General features: G+C 48.4%; 1 protein-coding gene across 9 annotated transcripts in view; it reads left to right on the top strand.

Annotated features, from left to right (window-relative positions):
* Positions 1-21,220, top strand: part of GRIK4 (glutamate ionotropic receptor kainate type subunit 4) — a 354,683-nt gene that overhangs the window by 214,107 nt on the left and 119,356 nt on the right. For all 9 annotated transcript variants that reach the window (XR_012333292.1, XR_004527810.2, XR_012333293.1 and 6 more), the window contains one exon: positions 1,199-1,252. Coding sequence is in view for 6 of the 9 variants with exons in the window: in XM_073808072.1 (XP_073664173.1) it covers positions 1,199-1,252 (54 nt within the window). In the remaining 3 variants the exon portion in view is untranslated. The remainder of the gene's footprint in view (positions 1-1,198; positions 1,253-21,220) is intronic.

Below are 21,220 nucleotides of genomic sequence, written 5' to 3'. Positions count from 1 at the left end.
GCTCACAAAATTATTGGAGTGCCCTGGGGGGTCAACACGATGTAAGGGGAAAATCTAATCATCCCTGGCCTTGTATTTTCCTCCCATGCACCTCAGTAGTCATGACAAAAACGGTTTCCCAGGGGCCCAGGGCTGTGGGCTACCTGATGCAGATCTAACCGACGGTCAGGAGGGATGAGGGCCCTGGGGAGAGCTGGGCTCATTATTTCCGTGATCTCCTTGTCAGCGTCTATAGCACCTGTCACACTCCAAGCCAGGCACGCCGCCAGGGAAGCTCGCTTAGGGGCATTTATGATGGCTACAAAGATCAGACAAAAAGAGTCCCTTCCGAAGTCACAGCTCTCAACCGTGGGCTGAGACTTGCTGATGCGCTGTGACCAAGGGCACGTCCCAGGCAACTCGCTCCTCGCTACTAATAAAGGACCAAAGTTTGCAGATGATTCACCTGTTTCCAACATTACTGCAGATTCAAGAATACACTTGAGTCTCACTCACTCTCATCCCGCTAGGGGTGGAGTTAATTTGGGAATTGCCTACAACCCACAGACGCTCTGCTATCTATGCCTCGGCCCCTAAGAGAAGTGTGTCAGTAGTTCCATCAATATCGTAGCCCTCCAAGGGGCGTATGAGACATTTCCATTTATGAGACGCGTGATCTTCTGGACAAGTTGCACGGCCTTTGGTGCTTCAGCTGTCGGTGCTCAGCTGTCAGTGGGGGTGGTGAAGGAGTAATAGTGCCTACCTCGTCCGGTTAACCCGAGTAAAATGCTTTCTAGTGCTTGGTGCGGGCTGAACAGTGAGTGAGTGTTAGCCATTGGTATTGTTAATGGTCGTGGGGATAATTATTATAGTCTGTTTTATTATTTGTTTCATTTCCCGTAAAGTCACTTTGGTTTCCAGAATACCCAGTTATATCCATGGGAATGTGTTTTACCTGAGAATATCAGCTACTAGGAGTGTCACTGCAGGGGTGGGGGGTGGGGGGAGGGGGAGGGACCTTACTCCAGAGGCCAGGGTTTCTGTGCTCCATCCTCCAAGGCCGAGGGCAATGTAAGAAACAATCAATCAAGATGTTCTACTCTGCTGGTGCTGAAGGGTAGTGGGCCAGACCAAGGGCGGACACTTGGAGCCCTCCCTGCTCATGCACTTCCAGCAGGTTTTTATTTTCCTCTCTAATCTCCTTCTCTTCCCTTTGCAGGCAGCGGAACTAGGGATGGTGTCAGCCTATTACACATACATCTTCACTAATCTGGTAAGACATTTTCACAGCTCACCTCCTTGGCATAGAGAGTATCATTAATTAGGGTCAGTGGGGAGTGACGGAATGAAGGCCGGGAGATGGGAAGTAGGGAAATGGAACAGAGGAGCAGAAGCCAGCCAGAGAGGCAAGGCATCTGAGAAACATGGAAACCCAGGAGCCACTGGGATTCTCATCACAACAATTCTTAGCCTGGAGAGGATGGAAATTTGGGGAATCTAATGCCTCCATTCAGATGCCACCAGCAGCATAGCACTGAGCCCTCTGATGGATGCTCTCCTCTATAGGTCCAGTTACTGGCCTGCAGTCCAGTCTCTACACTGCCAGACCCTTATGCTGGCTGGCTCAGAAGTAGGAAAGCTAGAGCACAAGATGTATGCGTGTCCTATGTACAAAAGTGTTATAACTGGATACACGTCCAGAGGCCATTTTCGCCAAATCCCCTTGTTTTGCAGCTGAGAAGACAGTTCTGTAGAAATTCTATTGAGTCAGGTTGGAGCACTATTTTTGCCATGTACCATCTGTGTACCCTTCAACAAGCACTGAGCCTTGTTTTCCTTATCTGTAAAATGGGCATAAGGACAGCTACGTTATGGAGTTGCCGTCATTTCGAAATGATGTAATTTAATCTGCGTGTATTTTGAAATTGTAAAACATTAAGAGATGTGAAAGGTTGGTGTGAAGTATAGACACACTCAGTTAGAGAGTAGAAAGAACCTCAGAGAACAGGTTTAAAAAAATTATAACTTTTTGTTTGGAGATTATTATAGATTCACAGGAAGCTGCAAAGATAATACAGAGAGGTACCGTGTACCTTTAACCCATTTTTCTCTAATGGTTACATCTTACATTATTACGGTAAATATCAAAACCAGGATATCAAAATATCAAAGCTATTAAGACTTGTGTAGATGTGTGTAACTCCTACTGCAATCAGGATACAAAATCTCATTACCGCAAAGATCTCCCTCAAGCTACCATGTTATAGTCACACCCACTTCCCTTCTTCCCACCACCTCTAACCTCTAACAACTGCTACCCTGTTCTCTATTTCTAAATTTTCTAATTTTATATAAATGGAGTCGTGAGTAAATGACCTTTGAGGTTAATTTTTTTCACTCAAAGTACTGCCCTCAAGATCCATCAGAGGTGTTGCATAGATCAATAGTTTTCCCTTTGTTATTGCCGAGTCGTATTTCTTGGTGTGGATGCACCAGTTTCCTTAACCATCCACCTATGGAGAGACATAGTTTCCAGTTTTTGGCTATTACAGTTAGAGCTGTTATAAACAGTCATTCGGAGAAGAGGCTTAATTATTTTATGCCCTTATTTATTTTATAAATGCTCGAGATATCCAGATCATTTAAGTAGCCCCTTCATCCAGACGTGCTTTGATGTAACAGGAGCCTGGCCAGGCATTCGGGATTACAGCGGGAATAAGAAACCAAGCCGGCCCAGGAAAAGCCTATTGCAAGGTACCTGTCCTATTGCATAGTGGCAAATTCTATGAGACGTGTACACAAAATGCTTTAGACCCTAGAGCAGGGGTCGCTTGCTCTACCTGGAGCGGGCAGGAAATGCTTCATAGAAGAAGGGGCCTTTAAGCTACACCCTGAAAGACAGGTAGGCTTTTTCCTAGACAAACAAAGAAGGAAAGAACATTCGGGGGTGAGCAACAGCTTCTTCACATACCTGGAGATTTGAGTGACTTCTAACGTATGGACTGCGCCAGGAATGGGTGTGCCAGTTAATTATTATTCATTTGTCTATTTGTAGCCATTCATGAACGTAACCTACTTAAAAGATGTAAGGCAGGTATCAATGCAAGATCCTTGCTGTGCTTGGGGAGCAGAATTCAACCTCACCGTTATGACTCTTGAATCTTAAAATGGAAAAGGTTACCTAGAAGTTAAGCCTTTCTTGGCCAACACAGGTGGTAGGGTAGCTAGGTGATTGTGCAGTGTCCCTTCTGGGATTTAGGGGCGAGGACTCCTGAAATGTCCTGAGAGGCTGAGGAGATGCCTCCAAAAGAGATGAGCTGGGATTCTGTGGTCCCTGTTCTTGTCCAGCTGTAGTGTCGTGAACAGCCCTTTCTTTGGGCTGCTGTGGAATTGTTCCCCCTGCAGCATCCTACAGGCCTTTGCTCTCAGGGTTGAAAGGCCCCTCGAAGAATCCAGTATAGCTGCTTTTCTGGTGTAGGGACTCCCTCCACGGCAGGCTTGCCCCACCACAAACCTGCCTGTTCCATTGTTGGAATTTTTCCACTGAGGTCTAGCATACATATAGAAGGCCACACAAATCATATGTGCACAGCTGAATGAACGTTCTCCAGGTGAGCACACCTGTGTCAGCAGCACCCCGATCCAGAAATAGCCCATTGCTAGAGCCCCAGATGTCCCCCTCACGCCCCCTCCCCAGTCACTACCCCTCAAAATGTAAAGCACAAGGAACGTCTTTGTTTGCTTATTTATTTATTTTTTCCTATCTAACACTGCTGTTGTAAATCACAGCATTAACATGGAAAAGGGTAGAAAAGGATTAGACTATTCCCAGAGCAATGCAAAAGCATTTGCCTAATGTAAGGAGGCATCTGGGGGAGCCCAGCAAATGAGCAGAAGAATAGAGAGAGATGAAACTCCAATTGTGTTCCATTTGGGGAGCCTGGGAAGTAGAGGGGAGGAGGGGGGAAAAGGCAAGCCAGGGGCCATCTGCCTTGTGCCCACCTGCCAGGGACACCCCCCATGTCAGTTAGCCAGGGCAGCAGAGGAGGAAGGAGCGGGGCAGCAAGGAGTCGCGGGGGTGTCTTTGCAGATTGAAGGAGGCTAGTCTTTTGGAAGATAAGTTCCCAGGACGGTAATGAGAATAATGCGCGGTTGCTTGGCCTGGAGATGTTTAAGAAAGCGTCACCCACGCTGCAACCCACCACTCCCTCTTCTCAAACATGGTAATAATGATTGTGATGAGGAATCTTGTGGAGAAAGCACTGGCCTGTGAAGTCAGGAGACCTGGGTCAAGTCCCCACTCTGCCTTATACTCACTGTGTGACTTTGGGGGAGTCACGTTGCCTCTCTGAGCCCCAGCTTTCTCCTTTGTAAAGTGGGGATAATCAAATCTTACGGGGTTGTTGTGAGGATAAAGAAAACTGCATTGTAAATTGCCAAGTACTATATGTTTGAAGGCATTGCATTTTTTAATAGATCTTTATTGGAGTATAATTGCTTCACGATACTGTGTTAGTTTTGGTTGTACAACAAAGTGAATCAGCCGTATGCATACATATATCCCCATATCCCCTCCGTCTTGTGTCTCCCTCCCACCCTCCCTATCCCACCCCTCTAGGTCATCGCAAAGCACCAAGCTGATCTCCCTGTGCTATGCAGCTGCTTCCCACTAGCTAACTATTTTACATTTGGTAGTGTATATATGTCGATGATACTCTCACTTCACCCCAGCTTCCCCCTCCCACCCCGTGTCCTCAAGTGCATTCTCTATGTCTATGTCCTGCCCTGCCACTAGGTTCATCAGTACCATTTCTTTTTTTAGATCCCATTACAGATGGCCAAGAGGCACATGAAAAGATGCTCAACATCACTAATTATTAGAGAAATGCAAATCAAAACTACAGTGAGGTATCACCTCACACTGGTCAGAATGGCCATTATCAAAAAATCTAGAAACAATAAATGCTGGAAAGAGTGTGGTGAAAAGGGAACCCTCCTGCACTGTTGGTGGGAATGTAAATTGATACAGCCACTGTGGAGAACAGTATGGAGGTTCCTTATAAAACTAAAAATAGAACTACCATATGACCCAGCAATCCCTCTAGAGGCATATACCCTGAGAAAACCATAATTCAAAAAATACGTTTATCACAATGTTCACTGCAGCTCTATTTACAACAGCCAGGACATGGAAGCAACCTAAGTGTCCATCGACAGATGAATGGATAAAGATGTGGCACATATATACAACGGAATATTACTCAGCCATAAAAGAAATGAAGTTGAGTTATTTGTAGTGAGGTGGATGGACCTAGAGCCTGTCATACGGAGTGAAGTAAGCCAGAAAGAGAAGAACAAATACCGTATGCTAAGGCACTGTATTTTTTTTGTAACACTCCGATACTTTCAGCTTTCAAAGAGCTTTTGTCCTTCTTGGGTGGGCACAGAACGAGATGAGCTTTGGGAGCGTGCCTCAGTCAGAGAGTTCTTTCAACTTGGAATTAACAGGATTCACACGGTTTGTAAGTTTGCAAGAGGAAATCAGAAAAGTAACTGCATGAATGATGATGGCTGAGTAATAGCCAAGAAAAGAGAAGCAGAGCTGTTGCAAAAATCAGTCAGTGAGAGAACACGCTGGAGGCTTCTCATTAGTGCCTTGGCTCTCTGGAAGGGACAGGCCCTATGAGGAGGAAAAAAACTCTTTTTAAGTCCATTCTTTCTGCCCAGTTGCTGTTGGAGTCTTGGGCCAGAGCATTAAGGGCTTTATGTAGAGGTTCATAAGTGAGCCTCTGTGCTTCTCCAGTCCCTTTCCCCAAATACAGATGCCACCTAGACTTTAATTTTTATTTATTTCTTCTCTGAATTCCTCAAGGATCCCCATCACGTCCCATCTCTCTGAATTCTGCCACAGTGATGCAGCGGGCACTCAGATTAGCTTTTTGAGAGTTAGCACAAAGGTGTGGGCTTTGGCATTCGTAGACATGACTAAGAATTCCAGTTTGACTAGCGATCAGCTGTGTGATCCTGTGCAAGTCACTTAACCTCTCTGAGCCTCAGTGACCTCATCAGCTGTTGGACGCTAATAACACCTGCCTCAGTAGATAATACCCACACAGAAACTGACTCACAGTACAAGTTTAGTAAAAGGAAGGTATTATTTTAAAAAGTCCTATTTGTGCTTCCCATGTACTGAAAAGAGCAGGAGATATTTATTTTGCCGCCCAGCCTCTAATGGCCTATAAAAGTGACTCCTAAAATGCCATTTTATTGATTTCCAGAGAATGACTAGAACTAGGTAGTTCAGTTATTGTGCATAACCATTGTAGGGTTTGCTGGTATTAGTAATTACTGAGTAGTTGGTCAGGTCTTCATACCTCTGTCCCACCAGGTGTTACGATTGATTTAGGGCATCTGTAATCAATGGGTTTGTCTGACTGCTCTGGACTCCATCAGTTGATTATCCATCTCAAGAGTTGGGACAGAAATAGCCGTCATGCATCAAACTTCTAAACCATCAATTCATTTCGACCTTATAGAAAGCACAGTTTCTTTCTATCGGGGTCTGGCCGGCAGGGAGAGTGAGGGTGCCAGCCTTGAGCTTTGAGTGACGGAGGTGACTGATGCAAGGAGAGGTTGGGCCAGGAGAGCTGAGGCTGGCTGGGAGGATCCTGCATCTATGACGGGAAGAGCTGGGGAGGAACTCCGCAGGTCCAGGGAAGAGCCAGGTCTGGGGGTCCAGTGGGAGCCCAGGCTCAGTGAGGTGTGTGACAAATGTGAGAGTCACTTCAGCAAGAGGGCAGAGACCCAGGAACAGGGACAGACTCGCTGCAGAACAAAGGAAGAAGTCACGTACAGGAAGTTGGTAGCCATTGAGGGCAGACAGTCATAGCAAACAGCAAACAAATATACAGGTCTTTTATTTATATCTCTATTTCGAAATAGAATCTGGCGTAGTTTGTACTAGTGTCAGAGGTTTGATCCGTGAAACAGCTTCTTGTCCCTGCTTCTGGTTCTGATGGGTCAGGGGTCAGTCCCATCAGGGGTACAAACCTCTGATGAACAGGTAGGGATGGGTCCCCTGAAGGCACCTGGCTAAGGCGGGAACCCAGCCAGAGGGTCAGCTCCTGGGGTCCAAATCATGAGAACTTTTATGGTAAATTGAGAACCTGGATATGCACCTGGCCAGGGATCTGGAGAGGAACGAGAAGGAGGCAGGTCCTGGTGGTTGGCCAAGGTAAGGGGTCAAGAGTCCAGGCCAAAGATGGACCAAATAAGGGACAAAGCAAGGTGAACAAGAAAATTATTCTGCAAAGACACAAAGGACACAGATGCATGAGTGACCTCGAAAATTGGTTCCTGCCTTTATCCAGATTTGTTGCTTTCTTTGTTTTTTGAACGTTTTTATTCTGGTAAAATATATGGAACGTAAGATTTGCCATTTTAACCATTTTTAAGTTTACAATTAAGTGGCATTAATTACATTTACAATGTTGTGCAACCATCATCACTACCTATTTCTAAAACTTTTTCATTACCCCAGACAGAAGCTCTTTAAATATATTTTTTTTAAATAAGGAAGGGTATTTTTTTTAATTAATTAATTAATTTGTTCGTTTTTGGCTGTGTTGGGTCTTCGTTTCTGTGCGAGGGCTTTCTCCAGTTGTGGCGAGCGGGGGCCACCCTTCATAGTGGTGCACGGGCCTCTCACTGTCGCGGCCTCTCCCTTTGCGGAGCACAAGCACCAGACGCGCAGGCTCAGTAGTTGTGGCTCACGGGCCCAGCCCCTCCGCGGCATGTGGGATCTTCCCGGACCGGGGCATGATCCCGTGTCTCCTGCACTGGCAGGCGGATTCCCAACCACTGCGCCACCAGAGAAGCCCCAGCTCTTTAACTATTAAGCAGTAATTCCCCATTCCCCCTCCCCCCCAGCCCTGATAACTCCTAATCTGTTTTCTGACTCTATGAATTTGCCTATCCTAGATATTTCATAATAGTGGAATCCCGTAATATTTGTCGTTTTGCGTCTGGCTTATTTCACTCAGCGTGTTTTCTAGGTTTATCCATGTCATAGCATGTATCAGAACTTCATTCTTTCTTTAACTCTTTTTTTTATAGTGGTAAATATACATGAAATTTACCATTTTAAAAAGTTCCTTCAGTAGCAATAAGTGTACTCACATTGTTGTACAACCGTCACCACCATCCATCTCTAGAACATTTTTCATCCTCCCAAACTGAAACTTTGTACCCGTTAAACACTAACTCCCTATCCCTCCTCCTCCCGGTCCCTGGCAGCCACCATTCTGCTTTCTGTCTCTATGAATTTGCCTCTTCTAAGTGCTTCATGTAAGTGAAATTATCATATTTGTCCTCTGGTGCCTGCCTTACTTCACCTAGCATAATGTCTTCAGGGGTCTCTGTGTGTCAGAATTTCCTTCCTTTTTAAGGCTGAATAATAATCCATTCTATGTATATACCACACTTGATTTATCTCTTCATCCATCATGTGGACACTTATGTTGCTTCTTCCCTTTTTTTTTTTTTGCGGTGCGCGGGCCTCTCACTGCTGTGGCCTCTCCCGTTGCGGAGCACAGGCTCCGGACGCGCAGGCTCAGCGGCCATAGCTCACGGGCCCAGCCGCTCCGCGGCAATGTGGGATCTTCCCGGACCGGGGCACGAACCCGCGTCCCCTGCATCGGCAGGTGGACTCTCAACCACTGCGCCACCAGGGAAGCCCCCTGCTTCTTCCTTTTGGCTATTATGAATAGTGCCGCAGTGAACATAGGTGAACAAATACCTGATCGAGTCCTGCTTTCAATCCTCTTGGGTATATATCTAGTAGTGAAATCCCTGGATCATATGGTAATTCTATGCTTACTTTTTTAGGAACAGCCAAACTCCTTTCTAGCCGTACCATTTTTATTCCCACCAGTCATGCATGAGGGTTTGAGTTCCTCCGCATCCTACCAAAACCTATTATTTTTTGTTTTTATGATAATAGCCATCTTAATGGTATGAAGTGTTCAGATGTGTTTCTTATTTCTATTTGGAGTTTTCCAACTGAAAGAAGCAAGACCACATGACTGAAGTTGAGAGTCCTGATTAAGAAGCTTTATAATGGGAGAAGGAAGCTGGTGTGTAAAAACCAGTCCTCGAGTCCATCAGACCTGGTGAGAATCCCCAGTTCGGGAGCTTCCTAGCTGTGCGCCCTGATGCTCTTGGGGGCCTCAGTTTCCTCATATGTAAAATGTGAATAATAATATCCAACTCAAGAAATGTTGGTAAAATTTAAAAGCAGCGATGGATAACGCTTTGTATCCAGTAGGCAATGCCAGCTGCTTTAACAGATAAACCCCAATCCCATGGCTTCACACAGTAGATATATATTTCTCACTCAACTGAAGGCCCCCAAGTGTGTTCCTGATATCAGGCAGCCTTCCAGAAGGTCCTCTGGGGGCCCAGGCTTCTTCTAGCTTCTAATGTGTCCTCTGAGAGGCCAGGATGGGGAAAAACATGAAGGCTCAGACACAGGAGGGCTTTGGGGGCCAGGCCTGGAAGTGGCACACAGTATTTCCCCTCACAATCCCACTGGCGAGAATTTAGTCACACACTCACACCTACCGAAAGTGAGATGGGGAAACATCACGTCCCATGTGTCCAGGGAGAAGAGGAAATGAGTGTGCTGATCGGCTACCCGTATCTGCCACATTATTAAATGATTAATGATCATCATAGGTCTCTTTTGCGTATGCTGGAAAAGCAATTAGCATCCCAAGCCCTGGCGTGTCTGTTTAGAGGCTAACTGACTGTATCCATGGAGATCAGCACTTCATTATAAAGGCGTCAGCTCCCTTATAACTAAAAGGGTCTGCACCTCGAATGGTCTTGCCCAGGTGAGCCGCTGGCCTGACGGTCCTGTCTGGCACTTCCAGGTGGGGACTGCACTGGACAGGTATAGATTCTCTGTGCTCATTCCGCTCTTTAGTCTGGGAGGAGTCTCTGTCCTCCAGTCAGCCTCTGGGTTTGGCTGCAGGAACCATTGTTCCGCAAGACTGATGGTAGTTTGGATAAAGGACGTGAAGAATTAAGGGCCTTTGGGCAAAGCCCAGTCGGCTGCTGAGACAGCAGAGATGCCATCTGAAGAGAAGAGGTGAAGGAGGAAGTGCAATTTGAGCTAATAAATCCGGGAGAATTATCCAGCTACTAATGAACCCAGGGAGATTTGTAGTCACTGCCTAATAAAGGAAAGAAAATCGCCCTAATCTATTGTCAGCGAGCACAGATGAGCCCTGTGGCAAAGGAGGGAGCTGCTGCCTTGGCGGGGAGAAGTGTGGAGATGCAGGGTCAGGGCCAGAATCATGAAATGTCAAGGAAAGGTAGTAAGTGGGCACCGGAAGCAGGGAGCTGTATGGTCGGTGGGCCACCTGGGCTGCCACCGACATTGCAGGCAGCATGGCTCGCTGGATGTGGTGACCACCGTTTCATTTTCCTGCCACAGGTAAGGCTAGAGCGCCACGCTCGTGATGCCACCACCAGCATGCTGGAGGGTAGTGCTGTTTGTATAGAGGCCCCGGCATCTCAGAGGTTTTTCCTTTGGGGAATCTAGAGAGAAGGGGCCAAGTGCTGGCTGGGTGTCAGAAGGCATGGGGCAGGGTGACACCAGCACCTGTAGGGTTACACCTGCATGGAGAAGGGTTACACCAGCACCTGAAAGCTTACACGTGCATGGAGAAGGGTTACACCAGCACCTGTAGGGTTACACCTGCATGGGACAAGGTTACACCAGCACCTGTAGGGTTACACCTGCATGGAGAAGGGTTACACCAGCACCTGAAAGCTTACACCTGCATGGAGAAGGGTTACACCAGCCCCTGTAGGGTTACACCTGCATGGGACAAGGTTACACCAGCACCCGTAGGGTTACATTTGCATGAGGAAGGGTTACATTTGCATGAGAAAGGGTTACATCAGCAGGAGGCCTCATCATACAGAGGATGGGCAGTGAAGCAGCTGTGGCTTCTAGTTATGGCCCTTCTACTAAATAGCTGGGTGACATAGTAACAGTGATAGTTGATATTTATTGACTGCCTTCTACATGCAAGGCTCTGCAATAAGTGCTTCTCAGTTATTTTCTCGTTTAAACCTCACACAACAACTCGAGCAGAGCACTATTTTATCCCCATTTTAGAGATGAGAAAGCTGAGGCTCATAAAGGTTTGATACTCTGTACAAGGTAGTAGAGCCAGATCACAAACCCAGGCCGTTCGCTCTAGGCGTGCCATTTCCCCTTGCTGGGCTTCAGCTGCTTCATCTGAAAATTATGATGTTGTATTAGGTGATCTCTGAGGACCTTTCCAGCCCTGGACTTATTTCATCCTACACATGGTTGAGGGCATTGCAATTCATAGCACCCTGCGGTTGGGAATGTTTCCTGGAGAGCGGGGAGGATGATCCATTGGATCGAGGGCCCATGGGGCCCTGGAAGCAGTAGAAACTCACAGCTCCGTGGATGCCCAAGGAGTAGCCAGGTCCTGCTGAGTCTTGCGGAAATAACCCCTCCGTGCCCTAGTCTCTATCTTGTTTGGGCAGAATGGATATATGCAGCCGATTTTTCTCCTCTGGGTCCATGTTATTGTCAAGCAGACTGAGCCTGTGTTTATTTTTCTAGAGGTTGATCAGAGAGATTAGCCATAAGTAACTGAAGTTGCTAAAATTATTACAGAAAGGGGAGCCGGGGCGGACAGGGAGGGAAGAAACAAATGATTCCAGAGAACGTGAATGCTTACCGTCCTGCTCTCCTGATCCCCTGACGGACCAACCCTATTCATCTTTTAGGTCTTCCTTAAATGTCGCTTCCTAAAGAACTTTCCCCCGACACCCGCTGTGTTGAGTCTGCTGTTACACGCTCTCCCAGCGCCTTGTCTTCCGTATTTTGTAGCATCCATCTCGTGGGAATTCCTCCTTCTATATCTGACCTCTCCACCAGACTTTGAACTTCGTAAAGGCAAGACCATCACTTGTCCATCACTGTACGCCAGTCACCTACTGGCACACAGTAGGTGCTCAATCGATATTTATTGAGTCCATGAGTGGAGAAGTTCATGACATGATACAGTTCTTGGACTAGGAGGGGTGGCCGGGTGAGATGGCTCATCTCCTTCATCCAGTAGGAATTAGCTCATCCCAACTAAGCCCATGAGCACAAAGTTCCACAGCTTAGGCAGGAGGAGCCGGGCCCGGCCCCCGCTTTCCCGAGGATGCCTTGGCATTTTCATAGCCCACGTGGTAACTACTCGGTCTGGAATGCCCTTCCTCCATTCTGGGCTGGACAGATTTGAAGTTAAGTATGTGCAAGACCGGGAAGGGCGGTTTCATTCAGGATCTAAGATACAGAGTTTCAGGGGGTTCTGATGAGTGAGGGAGGTGTTGAAACCTGAGGCCCAGGGTTGGCACCAAGACTGACCATACTTTCTTTACTGGCCACACCATGCCTGGGTCAGCCTGGGTCAAGTGGCCTCTTCAAGCCAGCACCTGGCACCAGACTCATGGAGCCAGAGCCCAAGGGTCTTTGAAACAAAACCTCTACTTCAGGTTTTCAAGGTCATTATGAAATTATCTAGTCCTCTCCGCTGTCCCCGTGACTTGACGCATGAGGTTTGGTGAGCCTCATGGCTCTGTTGACACAGAGGATGGAAACATGGCTTAAAGGAGGCAGCCGGGGACTCAGATCAGAGAGGACTTGAGTTTGAATCTGGGCCCCGCCATACGTGAGATGCACACATGGCACGTTAACCTACTGGAGTCTCAGTTTTCCCTTTTGTAAAATGGGGATGGTAATTCCTATAGCATCACTTTGTGAGGAACATGGAAGGTTTCTAATCCTCAGTGGGCTGCTGGTAAACATTACTCCCTTTTCTCCCCTCTTTCCCACTTCCCTGTTGAGTATGTTCATGTTTAGACCTTGGTGTCCTGGTTTACTGCCTCTAGCTTTCCAAAACACCAAAGCTGTTATAAGAAACATTTCATAATTGGTCTTTCGCCTAATTGTAGTTAGAACTACAGTTCCCACGGTATGTGAGCGTCTTTCATATCTTGCGGTCTTTTACTGAAAGCATACCACACACACACACACACACACACACACACACACACACACACACACACACACACACACACACACACACCCCTACACACATACAGCTAGCCAACAGCTACAATCCGTCAGTCGGACAACTTTCCAGTGCCAGAGCAATTTGTTCTAAAGTGTAGTTAATTGTAAAATTATTAAGACTATCTACATATTTCACCTTTATTGTGCCTTTTAAGAGAACCACTCTGCATAATAAGGTACACTTTGGTGAATGAATATGTTTTTAGTGCAACTAGGAAAAGAGTAATGGAGTGAAAGCTCCCCATGTTTCTGTCTGAGCTTCCCAGGTACCCCTGCAACCAAATGCAAACCCGGAGAGGTGGCATATCTGGCAGTGACGGATGTCTCCTGGGCGTACATGGGTACAACAGCATCTTAAGGAGAAGTTATTACTCCAGAATTGTGCTCTCTGGCTGCCAACCCTCCTGTGTCTGTTGTCTGAACTAGGCTGTTGGTAGAGGGGGATGTATTCAGGGGAAATGGCAGGGAGAATTGGAAAAAGATTCAGGAAGCATTGACTGAAACTTATTTTCTGAATTTGCATTTGGGGAAACTGGCTGACAGTTGGGAGTCCCTTGGCCCAAGTTATGGGATTAAAAATGATTAGCGGGCTTCCCTGGTGGCGCAGTGGTTGAGAGTCTGCCTGCCGATGCAGGAGACGCGGGTTCGTGCCCCGGGCCAGGAAGATCCCACATGCCGCGGAGCGGGTGGGCCCGTGAGCCATGGCCGCTGAGCCTGCACGTCTGGAGCCTGTGCTCCGCAATGGGAGAGGCCACAACAGTGAGAGGCCTGCGTACCGCAAAAAAAAAAAACATTAGCTAGTCATGATTAAGCGACTTACCTATGGAAAATGCTTAAAGTCAACTCCACTTATTCAGCAAACGTTTATCACGTGTCTACTGTGTGCTGGGAATGCAAGCAGCAGTAGGATGTGGCTTGAAGAGCTCTATAAAGGCAAGGTGTGGAAGCCCCGAGGAGGGAGTATTTAGTGCTTTTTTGGGAACTGGGAGAGAGATTTGCAGATATGGCTTCCTTTGAATGGTTTATTGAGGGAAGGTTAGAAAGGATCGTGGGAGGGTGACATGTGGACAGAGGTAAGCATTGTAGGCCTGAGAAAGAAAGAGCACGGTGCCTGCCATGGCTGGAGCAGGGGCGTGTAATGGAGAGAGGGAAGCCAGGGCCGGCAGAGGAAGGGTCCCGTCAGATGACATTCCGTCCGCTCTGCAAAGTTGCTGGACTTTTCAGCATTAGAAGCTGGCATTGGCAGGTCCAAGGGCTATTCTTGGCTGTCCCACTAATTGACCACATGTGACCTTGGACAAGACCTTTCTCCCCTGGGGATAAACTAAAGGATCTCCAAAGACCTTTCAACTCTTAAATTCTGTCAACTTTATGGATGGGATGAATCTGTAGTAAATGACTGGATGGATTCTCCTGGCACATGAAGCAGGTGGCTTTCCTCTTCATGGGTTCTAGTGTCCCTGTCTGGTTGGCTTGCCCCTCCAGTGCCCTCTGCTGTCCTAGTCCCCTCCACCCCACCCCAGTGGGCAGCACCCCTGGCTCGTGAGTGTCTGGTCCTCTCACACCCTCTTGCCCAGAAGGAGCTGTCCTGTGTCCCGCATCCAGGCCACCTCCTCGGAGCCCTGACGGACGATGGGCCTCCTCAAACTGAAAATCCAGTTCGTGCCAATATGTGAATGGCTGATGACAGCATTGAATTTGGAGGGATCTTTGAGAGCATCTAACTGAATCTCGTCATTTTACAGTTGAGGGAAAACAACTGAAGCGGCAAAGTGACTTACTCAGCTCTCACAGTGGTCAGGAGTGGCGGGGAGAGGTCTCCTCTCCAAATTTCATGCATTCACTGGTCAACATCAATTGAGCACTTACTGGGCTGCATGTCAGGGGCAACAGTGAAAAAGTCCGTTCTCTGAGGAGGTCAGACTAGGAGGGCAGACAAACCCAAACAGATGATTGTAAATCAGTGGGTTAAAATGATGAAGATATGCACAGAGTATTACCTGTGAGCCTGGCCAGCTCATATAAAGCTTGCTGGACGAGGCCACACCCAGTGGCCTTAAAGAATTAATAGTTACCTAGGTTGGGTGGGGGGAAGGGGGATATTCTAAACACACAGCTTAATGCCTTAGACCTTTGCTTTTTAACCAAAGCCTTTACCAAGGAAGTGGATCCTATGGGAGACTGTAGATTTAGTGAAGAAGGTATTTTGAGGCGGGGAGAAACCTTCAGAGCCTTCACATCACTCCACACAGGCAGCCAATTGCCAGCTTCCCTGTCCTGTGTAAGGCAGGTGAAGAAGGAAGATGGGAGTCACAAGTGAACCTAAGTGGACACCTTTCTTGTGGTGGTAGCTGGTCGTAAATGCCAGAGTCACTCCAGGCTCACTTGGATAGCTGTCAACCATTCTCCCCTTCAAGGTGATGGGCACCACTGGCCTAAAGAGAGCATCCCAGCCAGGGCTTGGATTGGGGAACAGGAGCCCGGCACCTGGGCCTCACAGTGAGACCTGGCTATTTAAGGTGAGGCAGGAGTTTCCAAATACACTTGATTCCTAACGGCGTGCGGCAAGGGGTATGAGAGCAGAATGAATATTGCCAGGAAAATCAGTAGAAACTGAAGGAGTGTTCAGTAGGGGGTGTGGAAACCCTGGTGGAGGTGAAGAAACCCTGGCGTTGGAGGAACCAATTATCTGTCAGCCCCTTTACTCGTGTTTGACAAACAGTGTAACAGTGAACACAGGTCCCACGGGACTCCCAGAACCACGTTTGGAGATATTTGCGTATCATCCATTTAATAGCATTGAAGCTCATTCCTTGCATCTGCCCCGACACACACACGCACTCTCTCTCTCTCTCTCTCTCTCTCTCTGTCTGTCTCTCTCTCTCTTCTCGCTCTCCCACATCCATGCCTGTGTGTGTGTTGCTGACGGGCTGCACCAGACGGCACCTGTGAGATAAATCAAATTGAAATAAGAACTAGACTCTGGGGACTACGCTGACTCAGTATTTCTAGAAACATAATGGAAACGTCCCCCTCTGACTGCTCGCGCCTTCTGCCTAATAGAGCTTTGGGAGAGGGGAGACCTGCCTTGACCTCTGTCATGGATAGTCCCATTAATTCAGGGAGAGATGCCCCAGCCTTGCCTCTGTCCAGTGATCCAGTAATTCCCAATAATCCACAATCAAGAGTCTGATCATAAAAATCTACCCATTTCCACAACCTGGTACTGTAATCATCACCCCCCCCCCCCGAGTTCCAGCGGTGTGCCACACACCATACTAGGACATTTATGTTCAAGATATTAAATCCTCAGAATAAGGCCCAGAGAAATCGGAAAGCTTCATCCGAGGTCATTCAATCAACAAGTGGTCCAGTGGAGAATTTGCCCTTCACCTCCCTACCCACATCTTGTCCTTAAGAAACTGATCTTTATTGCTTTCCTGTGCTGTTTGAGTTATCTGTTACTGTGAAACTGACTACTACAAAGCTAGCAGCTTAAACCTCACCAGCGACTGGCTCACAGCTCTGTAGGTCAGATGTCTGCACCGTACGGCTGGGCTCTCTGCTCAGGCTGAAATGTAGGTGTCAGCCGGCCACGTTCTCATCAGGAACTCAGGGACCTCATCTGGGCTCATTCCTGTCGTTGGCAGAATTCATATCCCTGTGGTTGGTTGCGGGACTGGAATCTCTGTTTTCTTCCGAGCTCTTGCCTAGGGACCACTCTCAGCGTCCAGAGGTCACTCTCCGGTCCTTGCCCATGACCCCTCCATCCCCTCCATCTCATCCCTTTCTTGGCCATGATGCCCTCTGTGATGTCTCCATTTCATCAACAGAGAATCTCCCTCTAGTCCAGGCCTTCTCATACTTTGAATCTCTTTGACTTCTTCTTCTGCAAGCAGCCAGAGAAAACTGTTTCTAAAGGGCTAGTGTGCCTGGATAATCTCCCTCTTTTAAAGTCAGCTGTGCTATACAGCATAACCTAATCACAGAAGTCAAATTCATCACAGTCACATTCCTAAAGATTGTGTGTGGGGGGTGGGGGGCATGGAATCCTGGCAGGAGTCATCTTAGAATCCTGCCTGCTCCATGCACTAATCATGTGAATTAGTTTATTTCATTTTCTCCCTCCCCCTGCCCCCAGTCACGTGGTGAACGGAGAGACAAGGAGAGATGTAGCCAGGGAAGCAGGAGGAAGGCCCTGGAGTCTCTTAGGGCAGGACATGGTACATCCCCTGACAGTATAGATGGTAGACCCAGGTTCCCTCTGCTGGCCCACTGCGGGGCTCTGGCGGGGCATGCCCCTCGACGCCTTTGGTGCTCTGCAAAGGGGAAACTGAGCCCCCTTGGGATGCTGCAGCTACCTCAGGGGATCCTGGCACTGAGGAATTTGGGCCCTGCTGAGAAGAGTGTTTGGGATGCAGTGAATGTTTGGAAAGCATAAAGAAACTGAGCAGAAAAGACATGATGGCAAATTGTATTATTATTATTACATTATAAGTGTTGATTGTATTACAAGCACCATTAGGAATAGCAAATGCTCTTGTTATTATTAAGCAATCCAGCTCCTCTCTCCCCAGCATCAGGCTTCCCTCAGAGTCAAAGGCACCAACCTCTCAATTAATCACCATCTGAGGCTCCCCCAGCCCTGTGTTTGTGGTGCTGACAGCTCCCGTTCATAGCCCAGTGGGAGGCATGACACCTGCCCATCCAGCTGAAGCCTCCAGCCATCACCCACATGGTGGACGCCTCTCCTGTGAGTTTCAAAGCTGGATTTTTATCTTGGCCCAGAGTTAAGATCTTTCTAAAACCACTTTTTTTTTTTTTTTTTTTTTTTTTTTTTTTTTTGCGGTACGCGGGCCTCTCACTGTTGTGGCCTCTCCCGCTGCGGAGCACAGGCTCCGGACGCGCAGGCTCAGCAGCCATGGCTCACGGGCCCAGCTGCTCCAGCCGCTCCGCGTCATGTGGGATCTTCCCAGACCGGGGCACGAACCCGTGTCCCCTGCATCGGCAGGTGGACTCTCAACCACTGCGCCACCAGGGAAACCCTAAAACTACTTTTAATGATACCTCTCTTTTGCTTAAAACCCTGCAATAGCTCCCCATCACCCCCAGGATAAAGTCCAAAGCAACCCCTTTTGAACAGACCTCTGGGCTCTACCTGCACCCTTCCCCGTAGCCCAGCACTCCAGCCAGACCGGGTGGCTTGCAGGGCCCTGCACGGAGCCACTGCCTCGGGGCTCCGTGCATCCTGGCCTTTCTCGTCTTAGAAGCTGCTCCACCTCCTAACCTGCTGAGTCCCGCTCACCTTTCAGGCCTCAGCTTGCAGTGAGCTCGCAGCTTGGGAAAATAGACAGGCATTCTGAGAGAAGGGCCACCCCTCTCTGTTCCCCTGGCACTTGTGCTCACCACTGTTTGGGACTTGCCTCCCCTTGCCACTAAGGAAATGTACCTTGACAGAGATAGGGTTTTTTGGTTTGTTTTTGTTTTTTTGTAGAATGAGGCAAAAATGGCCAAGATCTGAAAAATCTCCTGTTACGTACATTTCCCTCCTGCTGTGGGAACCCGTCTGAGTGCCGGGTGGCTCAGGTCCCGGTCCTGCCTTAGTCACATACTTCCTGAGTGATCTCGAGCGTGTCGTAGGCAGCGAGACGCCCAGCCCCTGTAGGAGCCCCTCACTGGTCCTGCTGCAGAATGGGGAGGAGGCCGAGGCTGCTGACTGACAGTGTCACTCATCTTCCTCAACAACTCCTAGCACCCCTGCTGAGATGGGGAGGGGTGCCTTGGGTCTCTACATGCCTGACGCTAATGAGTTGGGACCTGGAAAGAGAGAGGTTTAGTACCTGACGTGTAGACAGAAGGCCTGATCAGTGGATCCTGAGTGCGGGGGGCCTCAGAGGTGAGGAATCAATGCCTGACAGAGGAAGCAGGCCTTCGGAAAAGCAGGGGCGTCCCCAGCCCAAGGGGAGAGCACAAAGCCTCCACCGTTGCTCATGTCAGTTTGATCTACTGAGGTTTCGGCTTTATAGTTAGTAACCACTTATTTAGTCCCAGCGGCGCAAAAGTCTTCTAAAGACAAAATGAAGTCAGAGCTGCTGGGGGAGAGGTGGCAGGGTTCTCCCCCCTGGCCTCTGTCTTCCTTCTTCCTGGGAGCAAATGACAGAAGCCTTGGTAAAGGTGGTCCCACCCTGATGGGCGTTTGCTGGTGAACATGAGTTCATTCAATGAACGTATGAGCACTTGCTAAGCACAGACGCAGAGTAAGGTACAGGCAACAGAGTGCTGAACAAGAGAATACGGTCTGCTTTTGAAGTCCTGTTTGTGGACTCGTGTTGGGAACGAAAAGCAGAGGAGGGACAGGGTTCCTGGGAGGGAGGGCTGTGCATGCTCAGATCATGGAGATAAATGAATAGGAGACACGCAGGGAGAAGGAGCCAGGAAAGCTGGGAGCCGGAAGTTCTAGGGCCAGATCTCCCATTCATTGGAATTCAATGACAGGTAAGAATTAGCCTCCCAGCTGCTCCTTTCTGCAAAGACCTATTACACAAAAAGCAATCACCTAGTCCGCTGAGAGCACAGGCTTTGATGCAGATAAATAGACAGGTCCCTGGAGGGAGGGAGAGGATGTGAGCATACCCAGGAGACTCTGGACTCCTGGTGGCTTTGGGGCTTTCCTGAGAAAGGCTACGAGGCCACTTATAAGACAAGGGTCTGGGTCCTGGCCTCCACCATACCTTGGGTACCAAGGGAAAATGAATACGAAAGAGCCTTGAAAGTAGAGAGGACCAGGCTGCCCATGCGGTAAGATGAGGAAGAGCCTGACAGGTGTTCCCTTCCTCAGTTCATTCAGTCACCAGCCCTGACTTCTTTCCATAAGCTCTGCACCAGGGTAGCTGCTGGTGATGTAAGTACACTTGCCTTCAATAGCACCCAGTCCTTGGGAAGTTGCTTTGAACAAACTCATGTGATAAAAATCTTTAAGTGATGATAGGTATACCTGTGAGGACAGCGGCCAGTTCTTGGATGATGGAGGAGGTCAAGGTGAAGAAGGAGCAGAGAGGTAGACAGGAATCATAGCGTGAAAAGACAGCTATGTCCAGGAGTTTGGTTTTGTCCTGTGTGCAGTCAGCGGCATTGGGAGGTGGAGGTGATCAAATGGATAGTTGAGAAAGAGCTCTCCAGCTATAGCATGAAGGAGGAACCTGGAGAAAGGCAAGACTGGAGGAGGGAAACCAAAATTCGTTTGCAGTCCAAGAATAAACTGGTGAAGATATGAATTGAGGTAGAGGCGACAGGGATGGAGAGCAGGGGACAAATTCAAGAGATGTTAAGGAGGTGAAATGTTTCCAGTGACAATGACTGACTGCATGCGTGCATACAAGGATGAGATGAGGTGTGTGAGAATGGGAGAAGTGGAGGGTGAATTCCAGAGCCTAGCCTGAATGATGGGTGAATAGTGGTCACATTCACAGGTAGGGAGGGGATCAGATTGGGGTGGAACAATAAGAAGTTCAAGTTTAGGAGTGATGTAGTCTTGAGGATGTCTTCCATCATTCCAGCTTCTTAATAATGGCTTAAGAAATTGGAATCTTTTGGTGTTCTCAGTGCTTCCGGGGTGAGAAAGTTAAAAGTTATCAATCATGGGCTTCCCTGGTGGCACAGTGGTTGAGAGTCCGCCCGCTGATGCAGGGGACACGGGTTCGTGCCCCTGTCCGGGAAGATCCCACGTGCCGCAGAGCGGCTGCGCCCGTGAGCCATGGCCGCTGAGCCTGCACGTCTGGAGCCTGTGCTCCGCAACGGGAGAGGCCACAACAGTGAGAGGCCTGTGTACGGCAAAAAAAAAAAAAGAAGTCACTGCTCTTAAAGCCGAGTTGTGTGTATTCTGAAATGAATTTAACTCTATTTTCCAGCTCTTTTACTGCACAATCAGCACGAACTCACAGTGTCCTCTGCCCCTTGGTGCCCCACTCACGGTGGTGAGTAAGTGATCCAAGCACATAGAGCACTGGGTCTGGGTCTGTTTACAGCTGTGTGGCCATGAGAAAGCCACTTCGCTCCTCCAGGTCTCTGCTC

The sequence above is a fragment of the Tursiops truncatus genome, chromosome 8, assembly GCF_011762595.2.
Source record: "Tursiops truncatus isolate mTurTru1 chromosome 8, mTurTru1.mat.Y, whole genome shotgun sequence".
NCBI lineage: Eukaryota > Metazoa > Chordata > Mammalia > Artiodactyla > Delphinidae > Tursiops > Tursiops truncatus.
Note: the sequence above shows the minus strand (reverse complement) of the source record. Positions and strands in the feature narration are given on the sequence as shown.